Source organism: Tupaia chinensis, unplaced genomic scaffold, assembly GCF_000334495.1.
Source record: "Tupaia chinensis unplaced genomic scaffold, TupChi_1.0 Scaffold000678_1, whole genome shotgun sequence".
Taxonomy (NCBI): Eukaryota; Metazoa; Chordata; class Mammalia; order Scandentia; family Tupaiidae; genus Tupaia; species Tupaia belangeri.
In genome coordinates, this window is record NW_006160202.1 from 379,940 (window position 1) to 392,529 (window position 12,590).

At 33.9% G+C, this 12,590-nt stretch overlaps 1 protein-coding gene across 1 annotated transcript; it reads right to left on the reverse strand.

Annotated features, from left to right (window-relative positions):
- Positions 1–8,077: 8,077 nt before the first annotated feature.
- Positions 8,078–9,016, reverse strand: LOC102475738 (olfactory receptor 2G3-like). The gene has a single exon (XM_006160319.2). It carries the CDS (start codon positions 9,011–9,013, stop codon positions 8,078–8,080), a length of 936 nt encoding a protein of 311 aa, XP_006160381.1. The 5' UTR covers positions 9,014–9,016.
- Positions 9,017–12,590: the final 3,574 nt, after the last annotated feature.

The following is a 12,590-nucleotide window of genomic DNA, read 5'->3' on the forward strand; positions in this document are numbered from 1 at the left end:
TTACATCAGACTAAGAAGTTTCTGCATGGCAAAGGACACAGTAATTAGTGTGAATTGAAAGCCCTCAGAATGGGAAAATATTTTTGTAAACCATGCATCAGATAAGGGATTGCCCACCAAAATTCATAAGGAACTAAAGAAGCTGTTTGGAAAGAGTTGATCAACCCTATTAAAAGATGGGAGAAGGAATTGAAAAGAACACTCACTAAAGATGACATGCAAATAGCCAGAAGGCATATGAAAAAATGCTCCACATCCCTCATCATAAGGGAAATGCAGATCAAAACAACAATGAGATACCACCTAACCCCAATCAGAATGGCGAAGATTAAAAAAACAAAGAATGATAAGTGTTGGTGGGGGTGTGGTGAATGGGGAACTCTCTTACACTGCTGGTGGGAATGTAAATTAGTCCAACCACTCTGGAGAAGCATTTGGAGATTCCTCAAAAATTTACAAATAGAACTGCCATATGATCCAGCAATTCCATTTCTTGGCATCTACCCAAAGGACAGAAGAATTTCTCATTGGAAAAGTGCTTGCACATTGATGTTTATTGCAGCACTTTCACGAGCTAAGACATGGAACCAACCCAAATGCCCCTGTAAGGATGAATGGATTGAAAAACTGTGGCACATATACTCTATAGAATACTATTCAGCCATTAAGAACAACAAAACCCCGGCTTTTGGTAGAAAGTGAAAGAATATGGAAGATTTACTGCTGAGTGAAGCAAGCCAGGCTATGAAGGAGAGACACTGTATGTCCCCACTTCATATATAAACTGATGGGCTAAAGGATGTACAAACAGAAAAGGTGGATGTGAATGCCAGATGTGCGGTGTGTGAAGGAGAGGGGCTGGGGAAGAACATTTGGAGGAGGGATACGAAGACAGCATTGTTGAGACAAGGAGGTAGTGTTGTTATATTTTGATCACCTAGACCGGGGAGAAATGTTTATGTATTTAAATGATCACCTTGTAAGCTAAATATTGTAACTGAATGTATTTTTAAAAATGTAAATAAAAAAAGAAAAAAAAAGAAACATACCTCATGGATAAAGAAATACATAGACTAAAAGTGAAAGGATGGATAAAGGTATTCTGTGTAAACAGCAACCAAAAAAAGGGCTGGTGTCACAATATTGATTTCAGACAAAATAGACTTTAAGATAAAACTGTAAAAAGAGACAAAGGATGGGCATTATATAGTAGTAAAAGGGCTAATTCATCAAGAAGGTATAATGCTTATAAATATCTATGCATCAAACTCAGGAGCACCCTAATACATGAAGGAAATACTGTTTTATCTAAAAGGCGAGATAGACTGCAACACATTAATTGTTGGGAATCACAATACCTCACTATCTCCTTTAGACAGATCATCTAAACAAAAATTAATAAAGAGATACAGGATCTAAATCATACCATAAATCAAATGGACTTGACAGAGATCTTAAGAGCATTCCACCCACAAAAAAAAATCATATTTTTCTCATCCCTGCATGGAGCATTTTCGAATATGGACACATGATAGGGTGCAAAACAATTCATTACAGATCAAAGGCATAGAAACTATATCATCTTCTCCAACTCTGATGCAATTAAACTTGATAGTAGTATCAGGAAAAATAAAACCTTGAAAATGGACAAACATGGAAACTAAACAAACTATTCCCGAATGAGGTCACAACTACTGAATAAATTAAGAATGAAATAAAAATATTCATGGGAAACAAGATAATGAATGCATGAGTCTCTATTATCTATGTGTCACAGAAAAAGCAGTCATAAGAGGGAAGTTCACAGCAATTAGTGTGCACAAAAATAAAACTTAGAGGTGGCAAATGAAAAAACCTAACATCATTCCTCAGGGAATTGGAAAAACAACAATAAAATATAAAATAAAATAAAATAAAATAAAATAAAATACAAGGAGAAAAGAAATAATAAAGATTAGAGTAGAAATAAATGAAATATAAAATAAAGTATACAGAAAATAAATAAAAGCAAAAACTGTTTTTTTTTTAAAAGAAAAAAAAATTGACATACCATTAGCTAGACTAATTAAGAAGAGAGAAAAGAACTAGATAGATCAAATTCACAATTAAACAAGCAATATTATAACAGACATGCTAGAAATACAAAGCATTATTATAGGGTACTATGGGTGACTATATTCCAACAAACAAGAAAATCTGGATGAATGGATAAATTCCTGGACAAATATAATCTACCAAGATTGACTCAGGAGGTCACAGAAAGCCTGAATAGACCCATAACAAACAATGATATTAAATCAGTAATAAATAACCTCTCAACAAATAAAAGTACATTTCCTGTCTCTTTCTTCTTATTTCTGTGACTTCTCTGGAGTTTTATGATTTTGCAGGTTTTATGGTGGTATTTTAAGTTTTTTCACTCCCACATGTGGGATTCATAAAAGTAACATGCAAGATGCACTTACAATTTGTGTATTTCTATTATTCCAAGAGTTGGATATAGAGCAACAATAGCACAGTGGACCTGTAGAGACTAACTGCTAAAGAATAACTCAAAAACCAAGTAGTTAAACAGTAGCACACCATTTAATTTTACATTAGGAAGATATATCAATAGATTTATTTTATCTAATAAGGCAGATGTGTATATATATTAAAGAGAAGGATTTACATAAGAGAATGAAAAGAAAGGAAAGAAAACTGACCTGAGATTCAGAGAACAGTAAGTCTTGTTTGCGTTATATTGGGCAACCTAATTGGCTGACAGAAGACAAAGGAGAAGGTTATCTTTGAGTATATTAAATAGTAATGTGAAAGAAAGCTATGTCAGTTGTTTATGGATTATGCAGTCTCATGAGGACTTCTGCAGAATTTATTGAAGGAAGTCACTGGGTAATACTCTCTAATGTCATTCCAATATCATTTTCTCCTTAATTAGACCCGGTATATACTTCTTTTTACATGTAGTCATTATGTATCTTTCTGAGGTACAGCCAGATTTGTTTATTAAATTTTTGTTCTTCTTTTTAATTTTTTAAAACATTTGATCACTATACATCATTTGGCTTTTAAAGAGAATTTACCCAACATGAAATACCCTTAGACCGGTGCAGTTGAGAATACTATAAATATTATCATCAACAGGTAATAAACTATTTCTGTGTCTCACAAATATCTTGCCTTTCTATTTTTTCTCCCTGATTTTCTTTCCTATAGTCTTCCCTTCTCACACCCTCCATCCACACTGTCTTCAGTGCTCGTAACTATTTTCACTGGTTTTATGCTCTCCAATGTTTTCATCTTTCCCATAGAGTGTGGATGGTCGGTATATATAAAGTGGAGATATACATTAACTTTCTTTCATAACCTGGATTGCTTCACTCCACAATAAATCTGTGATATTTGATCATTTTCTATCAAATGTCATGGTCTTGCTGTTTCTTATTGTTGAATAATATGCCATAGAGTATGTGTGTCACACTTTTTCAATACATTTATATGTTTGTGGACATTTGAGTTGGTTCCATGTCTTAGCAGTTGTGAATAACACTGCAATAAACATCAATCTGCAAGCACTTTTCCTACAGCATTCTTCTGTCCTTTGACAACCCCAGGAGCAGGGTTGCTGGATCATATGGTAGTTCTATTTGTAGATCTTTGATGAACCTCCATATTGTTTTCCACAGTGGTTGGACCAATTTACATTTCCATCAACATGGTGGAAGAGTTTCCCTTTCACTATAATCCCAACACCTATTATTATTTTTTTTAATCTTCATTATTCTGACTGGTGTTAGGTGGTATCTCACTGTGGTTTTGATTTGCATTTCCTTTATGATGAGGGATGTTGAGCTTTTTGGCTATTTATTTAGAGAGTTTTTTGTTCGCTCATTTTCCCATCTTTTAATTGAGTTCATCTTTTTTTAGGGGGAGAGGAGGTAAGTCGCTTTATTTTCCCTTGTATTCTGGTTATCTGTCCCTTATCTGAGGCATAGTTTACAAAAATCTTCTCCAATTCTGAAGGCTGTCGATTCACACTCATTACTGTGTCCTTCAACATGCAGAAACTTCTTAACCTGATGTAATCTAAGTTATTTGGGGGATTATTGCCTGTGCTTTGAGAGTCTTAATTAAGAAGTCTTTGTCTTCCCCAATGTCTCCCAGAGTTTCCCCAGTGTTTTCCACCAGTAGTTTTATAGTTTGAGGTCTTAGGTTTAAGTATTGTATCCATTTTAAATTGATTTTTGTACTGGTGAAGGATGGGCATCCAATTTCATCTTTTTGCATGTGGATACCCAGTTTTTTCAGCATCATTTACTGAAAAGGTTTTCCTTTCCCCAATAGACTGACTAGAACCCTTTGTCAAAAATCAACTGGCTGTAAGCTTTGGAGTTTATTTCTGGAATCTCCTTTTCTATTCCATTGATGCACCTGTCCATTTCTGTGCCAATACCATTGTGTTTCGATTATTACAGTTTATTGTATATTTTGGGGTCAGGGAGTAATATGCCATCCACTCCACTCTTCTTGTGCAGGATGGCTTTGGCAATATAAAGTCTTTTATGATTCCAGACAAATTCTGTGATTGTCTTTTCTAGATCTGTGAAGAATGCCTCTGGTACTTTGACTGGAGTTGTGTTAAATATGTAGATTAATTTGGATAGAATTGCCATTTTGATTATGTTAATTCTTCTAATACAGGAACATAAGATGTCTTTCCACTAGTTTTGTGTAGTTTACAATATCTTTTTAAAGACTTTTATATTTTCTCTGTAAAGGTCTTTGACTTCCTTAGTTAGGTTTATCCCTAGATATCTTATACATTTTGTGGCTATGATAAAAGGGATTCCTTAATTCACTTCTACCATGGTCAACCTGTTCATGTATAGAAATGCTATAGATTTTTGTATGTTTATTTTGTATCATGCCACTTTACTGTATTAATTTACTACTTTGAGAAGTTTTTTCATAAAAACCTTTGGGTCTTCAAAGTATACCATTATGTTACCTATAATATATTTTCAACTCTTCTTTGCCTATTGGAATGCCTTTTACATTATTCTCTTTCTGATTGCTTTGGGTAAGACTTACAGCACTAAATTGAAAATGAGTTGAGAAAGTGGACAGCCTGTTCAGTACTAGCTTTTAGTAGCAAAGCTTTCAGCTTTTGTTCATTCAGTATAATGTTACCTATAGATTTTTTATATTTGGCTTTAACTGTGTTGATAAATGACCCTTCTATACCAAACCTTGTAAGGATCATAATCATGAAGGGATGTATTTTATTGAATGCTTTCTCTGCATCTATTGAAATGATCATATGGCTTTTATCTTTTGTTTTGTTAATATGGTGTATTATGTTTAAGGTCTTGTGTATATTGAGCCACACTTGTATCCCTGTAGTAAAGCCTACCTGTTTGTGATGTAAAATCTTTTTCATATGTTGTTAGATATGATTTGCAAGTATCATTTTGAGAATTGAAGCTGATGGAAGCTTCATAAAATGAAATTGGGAGGTTTCCTCCCTTTTGGATCTTTAGAAATAATTTGAGTAGAATGGGGGTTACCTTTCCTTTAAAAGTTTTGAACATTCAGAAGTAAAGTCATTGCAGTCTGGGCTTTTCTTTGTTGGGAGATTATTTATTTTTTATTCAATCTCATGGCTTGTTTTGAGTTTTTTTCAGGCAGTATATGTCCTCCTGATTCAACATTGGTAGATTATATTTGTCCAGGAATGTATTCATCTCCTCCATTATCTCTTGTTTATTGGTGTATAGTCTTTTATAGTATCCTCTATCGATGTTTTGTATTTCTATTGTGTCTGTTTTAATATTGCCTGTTTCATTGTGCATTTAATTTACCTGTTTTCTTCCTTTCTTCTTAGTCAGTCTACCTTATGGTATGTTGATTTTGTTAATCTATTCAAAGAACCAGACTTTGCTTTTATTTATTTTCTGTATAGTTCATTTATTTTTTATTTTACTTATTTCTGCTCAAATCTCTATTATTTCTATTCTCCAGGCATTTTTTTTTTTGTTTCTTTGTTTTGTGTTTGCAATTCCTCGAGGCATGATGTTACGTTGTCTGTTTGCTGCCTTTCCATCTTTTATTTTTATACACACTAATTGCTACAAATTTGCTTCTTATGATGGCTTTTGCAGTGTCCTATAGATTATGGAAACTTCTTTACTCATTATCATTTGTTTCCATAAATCTTTAAATCTCAGATTCAATTTCTTTGGTAGTTGAAGTCATTCAGAGGTAGGTTGTTTAGTTTTCATTTGTTTGTGTATTTTTTGAGGATTTTCCCTGAAATTGTTATGAACTTCAGTTCCATCAGGGTCAGAGAAGATTCTGGATATATTTTCTATATCCTTAAATTTTCAAAGACTTGATTTATGCACTTTAATATGGTCAATCTTGGAAAAAGTTATATGCGGTGGTGAGAAAAATGTATATTTTGTTGCCTTAGGGTGGGAAGTTCTATAGATATCTGTTAAGTCCATTTGATTTATAGTATTGTTTAGGTCTGGTATTCTCTGGTTATTTTTTGTCTAGAATATTTGTCTAAAGGAGATAATGGGGTGTTGAGATCCTCAGTGATTATAGTGTTGCAACCTATCTCTTCTTTTAGCTCTAGCAGTCTTTCTGTCACATAGTTATGTGCTCCTGAGTTGGAAAGTTTTCTTCCAGGATTTCATGGAATTAATTTTCAATGCTCTGATAATTGTCTTCACTTTCCGGGATATCAATTATCCAGATGTTTGAGTGCTTAATGGTATCTAGTATTTCTTGTATATTGCCTTCGTTTTTCTTTTTTGTTTCCTCAGTCGTTTTGATTTTTTTCCCTAGGTGGGTTTGTCCTCTACATTAGAAATTCAATCTTTGGTGTGATATAATCTCCTTTTAATACTTTTAAGGGGGGTTTTAATTTCCTGTATCACAGTCATTATCTCTAGCAATTCCATTTCATTCTTTTTATGGTCTATTTTTTCTTTCAAATAGTGAAAGGACTTCCTCTTCCTAGAGAACATGTTGTCTCTTTGCTCTTGCATCTCATTTAGTTTTGTCACTATAAATATTCTGAATTATTTATCTAAAAATTCCACAAGTTCCATTGTGTTGTCTGTGGATGATGAGGAATTGATGTTTTCCTTAGGGGAGAGATATTTTGTTGGTTGCTCACAATTCTTGTACCTCTGCAATGATTTCTAGTTATCTGGTGATTTATATGTTTCTTCCTAAATTCTTCAAGTTAATTCTGAGGTGCAAAGACAAAGGTGTGCAAGAGTAGGTAATTGGTGACCTCTCTGCTGCTCTACCTCCCTGGGAGTAGGTAATTGGTGCTCTACCTCCCTGATGCTCACTATCCACCTGCACTCTTGTCACTGGTCTTGGATGATTCAAAGTCTTCCTTGTTTCTAGAGAACAGGTGTGACTGAGACTGAACTGCTAAGCTTTAATTCAGAAACATAGAGAGGATCACAAGGAATACATAAGAAAATGCTTAAGTCTTAGAATTCAGAGGCATATGGTAGAGAATAAGCCACATTCTTTTTGCAGCTCTACCTGCATAAGAACAGATGTCTGGATGGGGTGGGGAGGGGCACAAGGTCATTTCATCCCAAGCAACACACTGGAGATTCTGAAGGTTAAGTGGGGGAAGAGAATGAGCCTCAGGTTCTGCCACACGTTCTTCCAGACATGGGCAGCTTGTTGTATGACGAAGTCTCTTCCTGGAATGGGTTTACCCTTTTTAAAAGTGTGTATACAGTGTGTAATAATAAAATCAAGTATATAAACATATCACCCTCAACATTTAGCATTACATTATGTTGTGTACGTTTCAGAGTCTTTCTACTAGACTTTTTTCTTTTTTAAAATAATCATTAAACTTTATTTATCATTATTATTTTTGTTATTTAATTTTAACAGAGAGAGACAGAGAGAAGCAAAGTGTAAAGGAAGCCATCAGGTCTGAGACTCAAGTTGTGTTCAGTCATGTGGGAGTTCAGCATCTATAGCCCCTATGCCATCTGCCAGCCCCGATTTTTTTCTTTTACCTTATTATAATTTCTTATTCTCCTATGTTCTGATATATTTGCACCAGCCTCTTGAAAGCCCCTTTTACATCTTTGTTTCTCAGAGTGTAAATGAGGGGATTTAGGGTAGGAGTTACTACAGTATACAGAAGAGTTATGTACTTTCCTTGATTGTGGGCATAAGAGTTGTTTGGATGTATATAGACAGCTGTGATGGTCCCATAGAAAAGGGATACTACCAACAGGTGGGACCCACAAGTTCCTAGAGCTTTTTGCCAGGCTTGAGCAGACCTGATCTTTATCACTGCTTTTAAAATATATCCATATGAAACCAAGATGAGGGCCAGGGGGAGGAGGAGCAGTACCAAGGAAGCTATGAAGAGTTGGACCTCATTAGCATGAATGTCTACACAGGCCAACTTGATCATAGCAGGCACCTCACAGATAAAGTGGTAAATTTTATGGTTCCCACAACGTGGCAGCCTGAGAGTAATGGTGCCCTGAATTAGGGTGTTGCCTACTCCACTCAGCCATGCTATTGCTGCAAGATACTGGCAAAATCGTGGGTGCATAACTGTGGCATAATGGAGGGGTTGGCAAACAGCAGCATAACGATCAAATGCCATGACAGCTAAAAGAACACATTCAGTGGATCCTAGTGCCAAAGACACATAAAGCTGAATGGCACAGCCTACAGGAGTAATTGTCTTGGCTGCATCATGGAGGTTCCACAGAAATTGAGGAACAATACTAGTGGTAAAGCAGAGGTCAACAAAGGAGAGATTGGTAAGAAAATAATACATGGGTGTGTGGAGAATAGGATCCAAACAAGAGACTAGGATGATTGCTGTATTGCCTATCAGTGTTAGGAGGTAAGAGATTAGCACAACCACAAAGAGGATTTTCTCAAACTGTGGCTGATCAGAGAAGCCCACCAATATAAAATCATCTCCCAAACTCTCATTAATCATCTTACTTATCCTACCCATGAAAAGAAGTATACAAATATAGGTGTTAAATAATGGGAAGCAATTAAAATCAGAAATACATATGAGAAAAATTAACCCTCAAGATGCAGGTTGGGCAGAGAGAGAGAGATTTTTATGTTTCCAGGAAGAAAGTAAAAGTATAAAGAACTTACAGAAAACTTGTAGATTTGGTAATAGGCCAAACAAGAAGTGATCAATAATTGATGATTACCTCTATTATCTGCAGTTCTCTTCATACCTTCCAATATTTCAGTTTCTGCCTTAGAGTGCATTTATGCTGGGAAAATTCATTTTATGTGCTGTAATGATATAACGTGATTTAATGTAAATAAATTAATTAAATAATTAATGATTGCTCCATTTTTCCAAATTGTTTCATTTCTCCTCAGAATCAGCCTTCTTCTTTATCAACAGCATCCTATGAGATGATAAGTAAAAGAAAAAAGAGAGGTGATGTTATTCAATGACTAGCTCCTTTGTAGCTATTCTACCAATTGTAAGTAATAAAAGTAGCTAACACAGCTCAGATATTCTTGAAAATAAATCTTATCTGATGATTTCAATGCCCTGACACATGTTCGTCAATATCATTCTAAGTGTAGAATGTAAAATGTCTGAACATTATGTTTTTATTACTTGATAGATACTGTCTACATATTAAATGGCTTTCATTCAAGAGTTTTGTAACATAAAAATAGGCAACCTCATTTATTATATTAGAATTTATAGAGAGAAGCACTACTGGAAGTTGTAAATAATTTTTAGTGCCTTATCAAAAACAAAAAGTAAACAAACATTCCTATAAAAAGATGGGCAAATGAGCTAAATAGAAAATATGAATAGCCAAAAAGCATATGAAAAAACTGCTCAACATTCCTTATTATTAGGAAGATGCAAATCAAAACCACAATGAGATACCACCTAGTCCTAGTCAGAATAGCTAAGATAAAAATAAAAAAAAAATTTAAAAAGAAGGAAAAATGATGAGTGCTGGCAAGGCTGTGGTAAAAAGGAAACACTTTTACACTCTTGGTAGGAACATAAATTAGTACATCCACTGTGGAGAACAATATAGAGGTTTCTCAAAAACTTACAAATAGAACTACCATATGATCCAGTTATTCCACTACTGTGTATCAATCCAAAGAATAGGAATACACTCAGTCAGAAAAACATTTGCACTTCTACATTTCCTGTAGCATTACAATTGCTAAGACAAATGAATGAAACCAACTCAAATGTTCATGAACAGATGAATAGATTGAAAAATTATGGTACATATACACTATGGGATGCTACTCAGTCAAAAAAAAAAAAGAGACCTGGACAGTTTATAGAAAGTGGATGAATATGGGATATTTTTTACATTGAATTTTAATTTTTTTAGATTCAGTTATTGTGCATAATTACATCATACCAAATAAATTTTTTCCATCATTAATGTTTATTGCTTCAGTCAAAGAAGTGAAGCAAACCAAACTATGAAAGAGAGGCATAATATGTCCCACTTAATATATACCAAATGCACTGTATGACCAACTGAAAGACTGAATGATATTAAAAACATGAAGAACAACTGTGGATACTAGAGGCAGTATTGGAAGAGAGTGAGAAGTGGGAGAGTGTGAGAGGAAGGGAATCAAGGAGGAAAAGCAAAATATTTAAGGGACAGAAAAATGGAAAATTATCTGCTACTGATAATGTGTATGGAAATAACTTTGACTAAACTAACATACAGTTTACTCATGCTAGGAAAATTCATTTTGTATGTTGTAATGATGTACAGTGATTAAATGTAAAAAGAAACAAAAAGATTTAAATTAGCAACAAGTGAAATATTTATTCTCCTTTAAATAAATGTTTTCAGACTCTAAAAAAGTAAATAAATAAGTAAACTGACCTCTACATTGCAGAATAGATCAGCATGCATTAAACTGAGATGTGAAAGTTAGTAAGCTTTTACAACACTCTAGGAAAGGGATGGTTTGGAAGTATCAGGAAAGATATATAATTTCAGAAGACTCTTGTATATTAGAATCAACACGACAAAATTGACTAGACTCTGAGAGGTAAAAAGAAATTAATGATGGCTCACAGGTTTATTTCTTGAACAGCTGTCACTACAGAAATAATATAAAAAGCTAACGAAGTATTTGTAGAGAAAATACTACATCTACATACCTCCGAGTTTATGATTCTTAATTTTTTTAATAGCTAAGGAATGTCAAACAGTATTTAATCCTGCATTTGTCTCTTTATCACCTATCTTCTTCCTAGTCATCTACTTGAATACATCCTAGGTGTCAAAATGGAAAACCATCCAATCTTTACTTCTTCCCCTCTCTCATTTTTAGGGATTTTACCTACAAGAGAGGCAGAGAAAGTGAAAAATCACCTTGCAGAGGGATGGCCATGCCCTAGTCCTTTTTATTCCATTGTCCTCTCATGACTGTGTGCACACACACACACACAACATGCCCATCATGATTTCAAGCCACCAGTTCCAGACTCAGACTTTAATTGGCCTTAATTGGCCATGTGAGAGTTCAGTGCCTTAACCACTATGCCACCTGCTGGCCCTCATAGCTCTTCTCAAAAAAAAAAAAAATCTGTACTTCCAATTGCCTATTAATTATATACATCATTATATAACTATCCAAACTAATATTTTAATGTAATTGTAACATTTTTGTATCTTTCATGCATTTCTTTTTTTAAAAAAATTTCATGTTCTGTTCATTTTATGATCTTCATATATTAACACATTCATATTAACACATTAGTATATATATCAAAGGGCAGAAATATAAACATTCAATCTACTAGATAATTATGAAAAGAGAATGTGTATAATTTAGTTCATTTGAAATATTACAGAAAGCAAAAAACAATGAGAATGGTTATGTATTGCAACCAGTCTACTTTATTTAAATTTTTGAAGACTTTTATGTAATCTTATATGGCAAATCACTCTAGGTGGCCTCTTATTTTTTCAATTTAGACTTTATGTAAAAGACCCTGTGCATGACTCTCAGAACCATACAAAAACAGGATGCTTACCTAGATATACTTTTTTATTTCCTAACGTGTTCAATTTACAACTTTAGCATTTGATTCAAGGCTCTGCACAATATTGATTTCCCTTTAGTTTTCAGAAATGTATTCCAACATTTATCAGTTCCTTTGCACATTACTCACACAAGTTTTAACTCCTGATTCAAATACTTCACCAATACTATGTCTCCTCCTTTTTATGATTATTCAATTTACTCTACCCTTATCAAACTCTACTCACCTATTACTATTTATCTCTGGGTGACCATCTTGCAAGAAACACTCAGATTTTGTATAAATTATACTTCTCTTCTAAAATCCCAAGATACTTGGTTTGTAGTTTGCTGTCAATTTGCAAAAGGTCTTCTTTCATTAAAAATGCCAACTTTCCTAAAATGTAAAATAATTGAATGGGTTAATACTCTAAATGTGTCTCATTTTCCTCAGTGTGCTGGCTTATTTTTAAGCAGAATAAACACCAAAGGAATACATTTTAAAAAAACTA

What these genes read in the sequence shown, in the direction of transcription:
- LOC102475738 (XM_006160319.2), bottom strand. Translation starts at nt 9,013, where the DNA reads ATGATTAATGAGAGTTTGGGAGATGATTTTATATTGGTGGGCTTCTCT.